The sequence below is a fragment of the Caloenas nicobarica genome, chromosome 15 (genome assembly GCF_036013445.1).
Source record: "Caloenas nicobarica isolate bCalNic1 chromosome 15, bCalNic1.hap1, whole genome shotgun sequence".
Lineage (NCBI taxonomy): Eukaryota > Metazoa > Chordata > Aves > Columbiformes > Columbidae > Caloenas > Caloenas nicobarica.
In genome coordinates, this window is record NC_088259.1 from 2,053,887 (window position 1) to 2,067,840 (window position 13,954).

The 13,954-nt window shown below is 52.7% G+C and overlaps 2 protein-coding genes across 7 annotated transcripts in view; both read left to right on the top strand.

Annotated features, from left to right (window-relative positions):
• The first annotated feature begins 1,169 nt into the window (after positions 1-1,169).
• On the top strand, positions 1,170-7,867 carry LOC135995015 (proteoglycan 4-like). The gene is made up of 4 exons (XM_065645974.1): positions 1,170-1,247; positions 1,449-1,604; positions 5,910-6,107; positions 6,215-7,867. Exons 1-4 carry the CDS (start codon positions 1,170-1,172, stop codon positions 7,865-7,867), a joined length of 2,085 nt encoding a protein of 694 aa, XP_065502046.1.
• The window catches only part of NCOA6 (nuclear receptor coactivator 6), a 46,039-nt gene continuing 39,324 nt past the window's right edge, over positions 7,240-13,954 (top strand). For 4 of the 6 annotated variants that reach the window (XM_065645383.1, XM_065645385.1, XM_065645382.1 and 1 more), the window contains exon 1: positions 7,240-7,273. The gene's annotated coding sequence lies outside the window, so the exon portion shown is untranslated. The remainder of the gene's footprint in view (positions 7,274-13,954) is intronic. The other 2 variants (XM_065645387.1, XM_065645386.1) reach the window with 1 other exon arrangement.

Consider the following 13,954-nt stretch of genomic DNA (forward strand, 5'->3'; position numbering starts at 1 on the left):
GTGACTGAGGCCCCTAAGGTCATGGCTAAGAGAAGTAAAGACAATTTGAATTATTTCCCATTTTTTCTGTTTAAAAATGGCATCAAGTATAGCACAGATGTCTTCAATATGGAAACCGTTCATCTGCTAGTTGGCCCGGTGTCTCCGACACTTTGAGTCCATCTGTTGTGATGAGATCTGGTTAATTTAATGTGTAGTACCAGGAAACACCCGATGTTTCCTTCTGTGCAGGTGAGATAGACATTGTGAAATAAAGGGCCGTATTCTGGAGACGTGTGTGTGTGGAGTAACTGCACTGATTTCAACCTGGCTATTGCAGACGTCTAACAGCTCTGAAGCAAATTTGTCCTGAAACTTTCATATGAAAGTGTCAGTGAGGAGCTCAGAATGCAAAGTACAAAATATAAAGTGACTGACAAAAACAATAAAGAAAATTTTAAAGGCGCAAAATAAAACATAAATAAATAAGTGATGCCTTTGTCAAATGTGACTATTATGATCTAGAATGTGATCAGCGTGTCTCTGCCCATGTTTGCACTGCTCCCCATGGATGTGCACTGCGTTTTGCATGGGGATAAGCTGGAGACAGGCTCTGCCGCTCAGTGTTAGCTCAATTTATCAATGTTTCTCACGAAGGCTGTTGCCATTCGTGAGCGCAGTTAACAAGTCATGCTCGCTAGCTGTACATACTGCTGTTCACCTGTGTGCATCAAGCACCGATCGCTGTGTGTAAAAGCCTAAAGGAGGGATGAGGCAGAAGTCAGCACCGCCGTCCCACGGCTGGGGGGACAAGGACGCTCCAGCCCCTCAGCTGAGCCGTTTTGATCCATCGCAGTCCTGTTCAGTGCCTGGACGCCAAGAGGGGCTGGAGCCGGCGCTGCTCCCACTGCTGTGGCCGGGGCAGCTGCCGCCGGGGGCTGCAGTCCCGCTGCCGGCGCGGGGTGCGGCGCCCGGCACAGGCGCGGGAAGCGCCGGGGTCCCCGCTGCCCCCGCACGGGTGGGAGCGCGGGTAGGGCGGGATGTGCGGTTCCAGCTAAAGCGCCTTGGACGGGTTATACAGAAGTACGTTATTTATGAGTGTAAGGAGTGATAGCCCAGGCCAGTGAGAACGATATCTCGCGCCAGAAAACTGCCCCCGTATGTGTGATGTGTGAATGCTGGGCCCGGGCATGCGAATGAGTGGGTCGGAGTGCCGCCCACGAGATATGCACGGGAACGTGACTGAAAACAGTCACGACGCGAGTGTGGTGTGTTTGGGATAACATTTTTGAAAAAATATCCTGTCTAACCTCTTGGTCCAGGCCCATATCTGTAAACCTATAAATTGAGACCTGTTAATAAAAGCCTGGCTCAGCTCTGCCCGGCTCTGCTCTCGCTGCTGACAAGAACTCTGTGTCTGTGCATCTCTGCCTGCGTCTGTAAGAATCGTTCTCGTTGCCGCATGTGAGAGCAGCCCAGGAGCGGCCCTGGGCACCCGCGTGTCCCTGCGCTCCGGTGAGCAGCTCCAGCAGCTGCAGCGCCGGCCCCACTCCATGCCGGGGGCCCAGGGCTGCCAGGGCAGCCGAGGGCAGAGCAGCCGCCGCCGCCAGCGCCGGGGCTGCAGGGTCAGGCCCCGCTCTCCAGAGATGGTGACCCGCGTCCCACAGCTCTGCTGCAGCTCTGCCGGTGTCAGTCCGAGGGGTCCCTCAGCTGGTGTGGCAAATCCCAAAGTACCTGTTCAGCATCCCGTGGTCAGCCGGCTGCCACGGGGGAGCTGGATCCTCCGGGTGTCTGCTGGGCCCCTCTGGCTGGACCATCTCAGAGCCTCCTTCCACCCCTCACACACTCAACCGGCTTCCACGGACTGATCGGGACACTGATTTGTTGGAGAGAAAGGGGAGTCAGGCCTCGGTAAACACCGCGAGATGAAACCTGCATCTCTGTCATGAACACACCAAGACCACTGAATATTCAGTAAGGTTTCGCAAAGGATCAGGTGGCGTGGGATGAGCTCCTGTAGCACCCACGTACCTTCATCACAGTGTGTTTGGAAAGATCTTCTGTACTCCGGTGATGGATATCTGCAGGCTGGGCAGGGCGAGGAGAGCTCCGAGAGGCAAAGCTGGTTCTCGGAGCAGCACCTGAAACGCGGCTGTGTGGAGGGCAGGAGGGCCGATGGAGTAGGAGCAGATGGAGTAGGAGCACCGGAGCAGCGAAACACTCTGCCCAGGACAGGCCCTCCAGTGGCCACAGCACTTTTAGCTGCAGATTGTCCTGGCAGAGCTGATGCTGCTGCCCGGGGGAAAATCCTGTTTGCCAACAGCCCCTTGGCAGCCAGGACCTTCAGCCATCAGAACTGTCTCCAGCACGGGCAGGCTCCCCACCCGGCGGCTCTCACCTCTGCACCTCCCTGGAGCCGAGGAGAGGATGACTCCTACGTGCTGCCACCCCATCTGTCGCGTCTGTAGCCAGTTGCCCACCTCTCCCACCACACTCACGGATCAAAAAGTGGTTGTGCCTGCAATGCTTCATTCTCTCTAAGTGAGCATCATACCAGTTATTAGAGGAGAAATTACTTTGGTCAGGTCATTGTATAATATCTAAGTTTGGAAAATCTAAAGCTGCTCATGAGTTTACTTACTTTTTCTGTGTATTTCCTTTGAAAATACTGTCATATGAAAATGCATGTAAATATAACCACAATCTTGATTGTCATGATCTCAAACGCATTTCCCTGATCTATTTGTGAACACCGAAGCAGCTCAGACAGCCGTCTCTGTGCTGTATGTAGCCCTCCTTCCTCGCGGTGGTGTCCGCTCTGCAGGCGATGTTGTATTAGTTTGTGTCATTTATTTTGCAGCAAGGCTTTGGAATACAAACCAAAATGAGGATCAGCTCGTGGAGGGGCTCCACAAGCACAGATCTAGCTCAAAAAAATCCGCTGTTTTGGTTACGGTGTACAGGGGCCACACAGCGCGGCTCCAGGCTGTGCAGCAACCTCAGCCCTGGAGCGCTGTCCCCACCGGCGCGCAGCAGTGCGGTGCCAGGGCGGGAGCACTGGGCTGTCCCGTGTTTCCCCCATGTCACGTTATTCCCATCTCGGCACCGCCAGGCGCCGGTCGGTCTCCTGCCACACGCGCGGTGGCCGGCGAGCTGCCTGCCTTCCACCAGCTGCGATATGGAAGATGGCAAACCCCGCCTTGGGTTCCTCCAGCTGCCAGTCCTGTCACCCTGGTGTCCCTTCAGCTCTGCATTCCCTTTACATCCTTATGCTGGTGGCGAAGCTATTTTGAGAGAATGAGAATTGATTTTAATCGTGTGGCGTTTGTGGCAGCTCTGGTCTTTCCCGACAGTGAGCAGAAGCCGGCGGAAGAGCCGTGGCAAGCAGCGTGCTACAGGGTGCTGAGCGCATGTACGAGGCACCAAGCTGCTAACGAAGGAAGTTTGCAAACTCCAGGTGTGATTAGACACAGGAAGGTTATAACCGTGGTACCTCTCAAGACCAGAACAGAAAGCCACAGCATTTGGATGGCCCCAGCAGATCTTAGTGAGACACCTCGATATCGCACTTCCAGAAAACTCACATATTGAAAAATAGTGTTCTACCGGTTCTGGTTTAGCTATGGTATATGAGATGTGCCCAGTTTTAATGTGAATCACACATATGAAAACAAGCACATGAAAAACCTGAAGGGCAGAAGGACTGTTCTGCAAGACAAGGACAGCAGCACCAGAGGGTGACACGGGGATCTTCTGGAGGCAGCACTGATCTGACCGCACCACAGTGGGATGTGCACGAGCCTTTTGGAGCAGATCAGGCTGGAGAAAGAAGAAGTTAAGTACAGCTGTGTTAAAAAGTGTCTCCTAAAATAGATCATGAGGTTCACTTGTTTTGGGTTTGTATTTTTGTTGTTGGTTGGCTGGTTTTTGATGGATTTATGTCATTTTTTTACCCTGTGTTCTGAGGTATAGTAACAAATGAATGTGGGGTTATTGTATTTAAAGGGGTTTGCAAAATAAAAAACCAAACCAAAATGTTTCCCTCTTTTCATGACATTTATCCTGCAGTGATGTGCATAAAGGCGATGTCAGGAGGGTCTGTGAGCGCAGGCTGCAGCTGTGCAGCACCCCGGGCCTGCTGCGCCCCTCCTGCAGCCAGCGGAACCTACTCGAGTTAGTAACGTTAGTAACGTTATCACACATATTTCTGCAGGACCAAAGTCTTCCACCTAGCAGACGAGGGAAAGGCTGTGGATGTTGTGTACTTAGACTTCAGTAAAGCCTTTGACACCATATCCCACAGCATCTCCTGGGGAAGCTGCTGCTCATGGCCTGGATGGTGTATCCGCGATGGATAAAGAACTGGCTGGAGAGCCAGGACCAATGAGTTGTGGTGAACGGAGCCAAGTCCAGTTGGTGGCCGGTCACGAGTGGTGTCCCCAGGGCTCAGTACTGCGGCCAGTTCTGTTTAATCTCTTTATCAATGATCTGGATGAGGGATCGAGTGCACCCTCAGTCAGTTTGCAGATGACACCCAGTGGGTGGGAGTGTTGATGTGCTGGAGGGTGGGAAGGCTCCGCAGAGGGACCTGAACCGGCTGGACCGTTGGGCTGAGGCCAATTGTCTGAGGTTCAACAAGGGCAAGTGCCGGGTCCTGCACTTGGGTCACAACAACCCCGTGAACGCTCCAGGCTGGGGAAGAGCGGCTGGAAAGTGCCTGGGGGAAAAGGACCTGGGGGTGTTGGTGACAGCGGCTGAACATGAGCCAGCGTGTGCCCAGGTGGCCAAAAAGGCCACCAGCACCATGTGCATCAAGAACAGTGTGGCCAGCAGGACGAGAGAAGTGATTGTGCCACCGTACTCGGTGCTGGGGAGGCCAAACCTTGAATCTTGGGGGCAGTTTTGGGCCCCTCACACCAAGAAAGGCCTTGAGGTGCTGGAGCGAGTTGAGAGAAGGGAACGGAGCTGGTGAGGGGCTGGAGCACAAGTGTGATGGGAGCGGCTGAGGGAGCTGGGGGTTCAGCTGGAGAACAGGAGCTGAGGGGAGACCTTCTGATCTCTGACCTGCCTGAAAGGAGCTTGGAGCCAGGGGGGGGTCGGGCTCTGCTCCCCAGGAACAAGCGCCAGGACCAGAGGAAACGGCCTCAAGTTGCGCCAGGGGAGGTTGAGGTTGGATGTGGGGAACAATTTCTTCCCCAAAGGGCTGTGGGGCACTGGAACAGGCTGCCCAGGGCAGTGCTGGAGTCACCGTCCCTGGAGGGGTTTAAAAGGCGTTTAGACGAGGTTCTCAGGGACATGGGGTAGTGCTAGAGTTAGGTTAGGTTATGGTTGGACTCGATGATCCTGAGGGTCTCTTCCAAATGAAGTGATCCTATGATTTTTCCCATTTTTAAAATTTTTTTACTAGCCTGAAATAGTAATTGTCACATTTTGGTTTTTTTACCACTGCTAGATAACAGCTTTCTGCTTAAAGCAATGACTGCCAGGAAGAATATCGATCGGACATTTCTGCAGTGCACTCTTTTTTTATTAGTTCAGCATTTCTCATACTACGGAAGGTTTGTAGGAAGAGGCGGGCGGTGTGTCCTGCAGGCTGCTCTGTGGGGCCATCTTGCTGGAAACCCCCGTGAGCTGAGGTGGCTTTTCAAGGGGTCAGCATCACCCTGGGGGCCGCGAGCCTGGTCAGGAACCAGATAAATTGACTTTTAATGAAAATCCAGCATTGTAGCCTTTGCTGGGTGCGTATCAGGTCACCCTCTGGTTTCTTTCCCACCTCCCCAGCGGTAAGGCTAAAGAAAGTATAATTCATTGGTATTTATAAAGTTCGAAACCTTTGGACAATAAGTTCCTCTAAATTAAAATTCTTCTGAACCAGAAACCTTGTTCCCCACTTTTCTTCTATAAAGGCCTTAATTATGATTTTTTCTCAGACTTCACCCAGGAAATACTCTTTACTCAGTGTCAGCAGCGGGTGCGGGCCCCGCAGCCCCGCGCAGGCCGTGCCCGGGCTCCCCTGCCCCGACCCGCAGACCGACCCCGGCCCGCCGGGAGCCCCCGAACCCGCCGGTCCCTCCGCCGGGCTCCCGGAGCAGCCGGGACGTCCCTGCCGGTGCGGCCGCTCCCCGGCGGTGGGGGATTGGGCCCGAGTCCCCGTGTCCCCGAGTCCCCGTGTCCCCATGTGCCCGAGTCCCCGTGTGCCCGTGTGCCCGAGTCCCCGTGTCCCCGTGTGCCCGAGTCCCCGTGTGCCCGAGTCCCCGTGTCCACGTGTGCCTGTGTCCCCGAGTCCCCGTGTGCCCGAGTCCCCGTGTCCCCATGTCCCCGTGTCCCCGAGTGCCTGGCTCCCCGAGTACCCGTGTCCCCGAGTGCCCGAGTCACCATGTCCCCATGTGCCCGAGTCCCCGTGTGCCCGAGTCCCCGGCTCCCCGTGTCCCCGGCTCCCCGAGTCCCCGTGTCCCCGGGTCCCCGAGTGCCCGTGTCCCCGTGTGCCCGGCTCCCCGAGTCCCCCTGTCCCCATGTGCCCGCGTCCTCGAGTCCCCGTGTCCCCGGGTCCCCGTGTGCCCGAGTCCCCATGTCCCCGTGTCCCCGAGTCCCCGGCTCCCCGAGTCCCCGTGTGCCCGAGTCCCCGTGTCCCCGAGTCCCCGTGTCCCCGAGTCCCCGGCTCCCCGAGTCCCCGTGTGCCCGAGTCCCCGTGTCCCCGAGTGCCCGTGTCCCCGAGTCCCCGGCTCCCCGAGTCCCCCTGTCCCCATGTGCCCGAGTCCCCGGGTCCCCGGGTCCCCATGTGCCCGAGTCCCCGTGTCCCCGAGTCCCCGGCTCCCCGAGTCCCCGTGTGCCCGAGTCCCCGTGTCCCCGAGTGCCCGTGTCCCCGAGTCCCCGGCTCCCCGAGTCCCCCTGTCCCCATGTGCCCGAGTCCCCGTGTCCCCGAGTCCCCGGCTCCCCGAGTCCCCGTGTCCCCGGGTCCCCACCACCGCGGGCTGTGCCCCGGGGGCCAACCACGCTCCGCCCCCCGCACCGGCCCCAGCGCGGGGGCTCAGCCCCCCCGGCTCCGCGCGCTCGGACGCAGGCGCGCGCGGGGCGGGCGGTCACGTGGCGCGGGGGAGGCGGAGCGCGCGGGCCTGCGCTGCCGTCCCGGGCGTCCCCGCGCCGCGCGCGACCCCCGCCCCGCGCCCGTCCGGCCCCGCGGGCCCCGCGCGCGCCCCGGCCCGCCGAGCCGGACCCCGCCCTCCTGCGCGCGCTCGCGGCGCGGGCGCGGCGGCGGCGGCGGAGGCGGCGGCACCGGCAGCGGCGGCAGCGCCAGGTGAGGGCGGGGCGGGCCCGCGGCGGGGCCTCTCCGCGGGGACCCGGCGGCGGGCGTGACAGAGGCGGCGGGGCGGAAGCGCGGCCGCGGCGGTGTCAGGGCCGGGAGCAGGCCGGGCCCGCGGCGCGGTGCGGCGGGCGGCGCGGCGGGAAGGAGCAGCGGGGCCTGGCGGGGCGCGGAGCCTGGGCCCGGGCCGCCGCGGCGGATCGCCCCGCGGGGCCGGGCCGGGGTGCCCGGGGCGGGGGTGCCGGGCGATGCCGGGGCCCGCGGGGCTCCGCGGCGGGAGCCTGTCAGCGGGCTGCGGGGCCGCGGCCTGGGCTGCCGGCAACGGGTGAGCCCGCTGGCCGCGGCCTGCAGCCCGTCCCGCCGGGCCGGAGCTGCCCCGGCCGGGGGGGGCTGCTGAACCGGCCCCGTTTCTCCCGGAGCTCAAATCTGAACCTGCTCAACCCTGAAACCAGCCCCGCGGCCCCGGCCGAGCCTGCCGCGGTGGCAGGTGGTCGCTCGGCCCCCGGGGCCCCCGGGGAGCGGGTCCGGGCACTCAGGTGCTGTCAGCCCGGGAGCTTGTCTGCCTTAGGACGTTGTTTCTGGTTCTAGTTTCTCAGCCCTGACCTCATGCGGGCGCTGACATCTTTGTAAGATGTCAGCAAGGACGCGTTGACATTTCTTTGAACCCAAGCTTTTGTTTGAATTACTCGGTAACTATTTAAAATAGTTTGAGAAAGGCTTCTTAACTTATTCCCTCGGTTTGATTTCTGTGTTTCCTTACATTTCATCTACTTTTAGAATGTCTCAGAAAACTCAGGGTTTCTGATCCCCTCACGCTTCTTTGGGGAATGGGAAGCAGCTTTTCCATCGCTCATCTCGCAGGGTTCCGAAATCTGCCTGCGAATCGCAGCTTTACGAGCTTTGTCTCTCCATAGCCCCTCAGCTTCCAGTCACACACTTGTGTTCATTCATGACTGATGCTATAGTAAAACCTTTCTCATTTCAGTTTTACTAGAGGACAGACAGTGCCTCACTGGTATTTATAATTATTGTGCATTGTAGTCTTTCTGGCTGGTTCTTCAGCTAAGGCATCTTTCAGTGTTTCCCATATGAGGAAACAACCACAGAGAACTAACTTGGCTTTTTCGAAAAAGATCCCCAGGTGCAATAACCACAATGTTTGGGTTTAGCAGCTCTTTTACAGTTATAGCAAGTGTTCCCAGCTTTTCTATGCATCTTGTGGAGAGAGAAACAAAGGACTCAAGGCACACATCCAGAAATGCCAGGTCTATGAGCCTCTGGACTAAACGCACTACCTACAGCAAGACGTTTGATAGAAATTCATGTATTCTTCAAATATTCACTGAGCCACGTGGCTTCATTTGAGCATTAACCAGCTTTACCAGGAATTTTTTTGCAGTCATACTGTATCCTGACTCTCTTGTGAGAAAAAATAAAATCAAAATGGGAGGAGGCTGCACACAGACCTGATCTTCTATTGAGAAATGATATTTCTTGATATTTGAAACCTCTAAAAGTGTATTCTGTTAGGCTTTGGGTTTGGGCTGGAAAGACTTCCAGCAGCGCTCTCTGGAAAGCCTGTTCTTCTATGGGACTTGGGGGGAGGAGTTGTTTGCAACAAGCTTCCAACTGATACAGTAATTTTACGCTATTCTAGTAAAAACATAGGTGCTTCCTTAAAATAAAAAACAACTGTGTGGGGAGAAACCTGAGAAATCCAGCCCATCGTGATCTCTAAACTAAGTGTTTTCATTTTTCAGTGGCTTAAATACTTGAAAATGTGAGGGCGTAGAGGTAGATTCTGCTAAAGAATCGTAATGTCTCTCTTGGTTCCGTTTAAGTATGATGCTGGTAAAGGTTGCGTGCCTTCGTAGTAGATGATAAATATTTCAAACTGATATCTGTTGAACAGATTTCTATTCTATTTTTATTTTCTAATACCATATTCATTGCTTTTGGGTGGAAGCTGGAGTTACTATACAACTGAGTTAGACAGACATGCCAAATTTAGGGATTTGCAGCAGCACAGTGTTTGCTGCTGAAGCTCTCAAAGAGTTAATGTGGCTCTAACTCGTTGATGGCGCTGGGAATAGGGAAATTTTACAGATCACTCACGTACCTCGGCAGGGTAGAAGGCGTGATGGTGGGGTCTGTTTTAAAATCGTGTGCTCTGTCTTGAGAAATACAGATGCTGTGGCATGGAGAGGAGTGAGCAGGACACCTGTTGGTGTGTGTGCCATTGAGCGGCAAGACTTAACCCTCTGTATTACAAAAACTGTCTTCAAGCATAAACTTGTTGCTTAACGCTGGGCTGGAGCAGAAGCAATGGGAGAGAATGCGGAGGGTTGGAAAAAGTTAAGGGGCAGAAGGGGAAGGAGAACTAATCCTAGGTGGCACAGACCTGAGGCAGGGAAGATGGAGCATCAAACTCCAGGTGAGATATTTTCCATCTGTTAGCGAATGACCAACTCACCTGTGCCTTACTGAGGCTGTGGATATTTTGTGTTTTATCTTATACTGTTAGGAGCTCTGCTGTTCCCTCCAGAGCGGATCACTGGTGTTCATCAGCAGGAACTGCCCATAGCAGATAACCGTGCGTTTCAGCCATGTAGTCAGCCTGTTCCTCGGTGTGTACACCTTGAGAGCTGGAGGTTTGGCTCAAGATGGTGCATGAAACTCAGCTTGTCTAGTGTCCTGGCTAATTAAAAGGAAGGAAAAAGTCTTTTCAGTGATGCTGCTGGAGTTGAAAGTTCATCTAAGCTTTGGATTACACAGAAGGATAGGAGTGGAAGTTTTCCAGAGGTCCAGGAGCCTGGGATTTTTCCCAGCCCATGGGGCATCGGGGGTCATTTTTCATCCAGCGCGTCCTCTGCCGTTAGTCGATGCTATTACCAGCATCCCGCCTGCGCTCCGAATAGCACACCAAAACTTGCTATTGTCACAATTAAAAATAAAAACTAAAAGTGAATTCTGTCACATATATATTGCGACCTTGAGGTTGTGTCACAGTAAATAACCCTTCTTTATGTATTTGGGAACAAAGAAAGGCGAGCAGTGTGTGTGGCAGTGTCGCTGGTGTGGGAGCGGGGCAAGGGGGAGGCTCCTGAGAGCCACCGGCTGCTGGAACCGAGGACACTCGCCCGCTTCTCCGGCTTGCGTGAGTAGTCTTGACGCACAGCCCTGCGCAGGGGTTTGGATCAGATTTGTATGGAAATTGAAAAGTACAGGACATGAACAATGCCTTGTCTAGATTCATTTGTCTTCATGTAAACTGATTATTCGGGACAGGGAGTTGTGGACACTGATTTGCCTATGTGGGAGCCTGAGCAGTAGGTGTGATGTGTGAAAGGGAATGACCTAGGTATTCCCACTAAAAGATGCGTACTGTTAAATTCTCCAAGTCCTATGCATATCATTTTAATTTTGTAATTTTTATTCTTTTAAAAATCAAATGACCTAGCAAGACTGCGCTGCTGGTATGAGATTGCATTTGCCGACATGGTTTCTGGGTATTACTTGCAGAGACTGAATTTAGATGTGAGCCCCTGTGTTCTGCATACACGTGCACACGTAGACTCTAATGAGGCTGCTGCCTCTCTGGATGGTACAAGGGAAATGTGAGGAGTTGTTTCTGCCTTGCTTCCTGATAAACTGGAAGTTTTGGTGTCTGTAATAACATCACTTTTCCCAGCAGTGAGTGAAGAGCCTGCGAGAGGTGAGATATGCGGCTCCTATTGGCAGTTCCGGTGGGTCTCTTTCCCAGAGCAGTCTTGGGACTATGGCCGTAGGAGCTGAACCTCCCAAAGAAAAAACCCAACGAGCTTTTTTGAGTGAGCCTCAATTAAGAATAATACTGGAGAAGAACTAGTGCCTCAGCTTTTGGTTGCAGCGTGGGAAGGTTCCTGCTCAGGAGCGTCTTCCCGTCCCAAGGCCGCCTTGCTCCCTGGTTCTGCTGCACCCTCGTTTTACCAGAAGGTGCAGGGGTGAGCAGTGATGACGTGGTTCTTAATAGCAGTAGTGACAATAAATGACACTAGTGAAATTTGATTATTCCAAAAGTCCAGAGCAGCACAAAAGAAGCTGCAAGTTCTTATACAATCAGGAAGCTCTCAGAACAATCTTGGTTTTAACAAAAGCTGTACCTACCTGTGTTAAGATTTTTTTCTTTTTATTGGTCAGGGACAACGGTTGCCTGATTGAGTGCTTCATATAAAAGGAATTACTTTTAAGCCGTTTGTTTTATCTTAAATATTTTCTTCATACATTATAACATTTCAGTCTTAGTGACATTAGTGACATTTCCTAGACTTTTTTTACATGTAAGAAGGAAGGATATTGCAATAAGCAAGAGATGCAGTTTTCAGTCAAATCCCAGTTCAGGACTGGTAATCACAAGGATACCTGGACTGGCTGTATCAGTGTTGATGAAGCTTGGTGGGAAGTTGGTGATAAAGGCGGACCTGTGGGGCATGTCAGCCCAGAAGGGCTTGGTAGTGGTTAAATTCAACTTTAAATAAAAAGCTTGTTGCAACACAAACAATGAATAGGTTGCTACTTGAAAAGGAGTTTTCTCATAGCCTTTGGAAGGCAAAAGAAAGTATAGATTCTTGTCAAGGTACATCTGATTTTAAAGAGCATCTCATTGTACTTGTTTGCTGATGCATTGATGGATCTTTGTGAGTTGTATTTCTTCCAAATGGAAATATCCTTAACCTGTGAAATTAATAATTCAGCTAATGAGAACTGATTGTTCAAATATTACATTGTGTAGACTACAACTTTCAACAGAATTGCTGATCCTGAGTTAACCTGTGACTCAGGAGGAGGCCTGGCAGCCTCCTTGTCTTGGTATCTCAGCTGCCAAAAGTGGGAATTTCTTTGTGGCTAACGTAGCTGCCATTGAAACTTGTTCTGGAGTTATCAACTTACTTTTTAAAGCAACCCTGATGATCTCATCAGTCAAATTGTGTTGAAATAAATATTAACAGCTCGGTTGAGATATGTTCATTGCAGCTTGGCATGAGCTGTGGGGTTTCAACAAACTTTATGAAACTTAAACCAGCGTCCCACTAAACCTTCTGTCAAAATACACACTGCAAAGGGTCATATGCGTATAAGAAGCTGTAGTTTTGTCCTTGTTGGAAGCACTTGGCTTCAGGTGTTTTGTGCTTGAGGGCTACAGGAGTGCAGCAGAACAGCATGGAGAGCGGTCTGGATCAGGATGGTGAACGAATCCTGCCTGCCTGGGGGCTGCTTTTGCGTTCCTGCTGTTTGGGAAAGCATAAGCTCTTTCTGTAGATGGAACACTTTGCAGGGCTGATTTTGTGGTGTCTGCTAAGGCATGCATTCAGTCTCTAGGGATTTCCACGGTCTCGGTCAGGTAGCTTACTCTAATGAAAGTTGGAGTTAATGAACTGATGTCGATTAGTTTTTTTCCTTAACCAAATTCGGTATCGTCTCACGTACAGCAGGAATGGAGACAGCAGCAGTTAATTATCCTTCTTCCCATAGCCCGGGCTGACCATGCTCAGTTTGGTGCCCGGTCCCTTGGGCAGCCCGTCCTTCCCAGCCGGGTGTCCCCGGCCACCCCCCCGAAGGACGGTCACTCTGCCCCTCAGGAGGGACAATGGGAGAACTAAAAGCCCCTCGGTTCCTTGTATCAAGTTCAGGTGATTTTCCCTCCAGTTCATCGTCCTTCAGCCAAATGTCACCGCTGAGCCGTGCCAGGGCACGGACGGTGTGAACGGGCGCTGGGAGGCCTTAAACCCAGCTTTTACTGGGCAAGTAAGGCCTGTTCTTTCATCGGAACTCTTAGCACGGCTTTGGAGATAAGCAGCCTGGTTGTTACGTGACTCAGTTTTAGTCCATCTAAAACAGTCAGTGAAACATCCTTTTATAAAAAGGGCGAAAAAACATAACTAATGCAGTATGTGCTATAGAACGTGGAAAGCTGTCATAGTTTTGGCTTACACTTAATAATTAACAAAAAAAAAATCATATTTCAGATTTTGCTTTGGCTTGTCAGCTTGGTGTCCAGTCATGGTATTTATAAGGTTTGCATATAGCTGGAAACAGCAAAGTTACTGCTTATGATTTAGCTACTCAGACCTTCTACTTGGTACTATAGTGCTTACCGAATTCCAGTACTTATTTAGAAAAAAAGACGACACCAGATGTTGAAAAGTGTTAGATGACTATTAAAAGTGCTACAAAGCATGTAAGGTCTGATTTAATGTGAATCATCTTTCCTTCCTTTCCAGTTGCTGGGCCGGCAGAAGTGCAAAGGCTGTGGCACGATACTAAGGCTTTTAAAGTGATTTTCCTTTGTTGTCTGGATAGAAGACAGCAGATTTCTGCTTTGTCTCTCTGAGTCTTCTTCCCTCTTCTGCTTCCCCAGCTTGTTTTTGGGTAGTCCCCTTCCTCACTGAAGAGCAGGCTGGCATGAAAGGAGAAGATCTGCTTGAAAAGTAGCACTGGGATGTTGTTATAATATAAATCATCTTGATTTGAGAGGCGGTGTTTTATTCTCACTGAAGCCATTAGCTTTACTGCCGTGTTTTCATTACCCAGAGAGATTTGAATGAAACTTGCTGAGAGTGTGAACAGGCACACAGGTTGTGGGGACGGATCCACCCAGCCTGGTTGGGCACCTGCAATAAGAGCGGCCACCTGAGG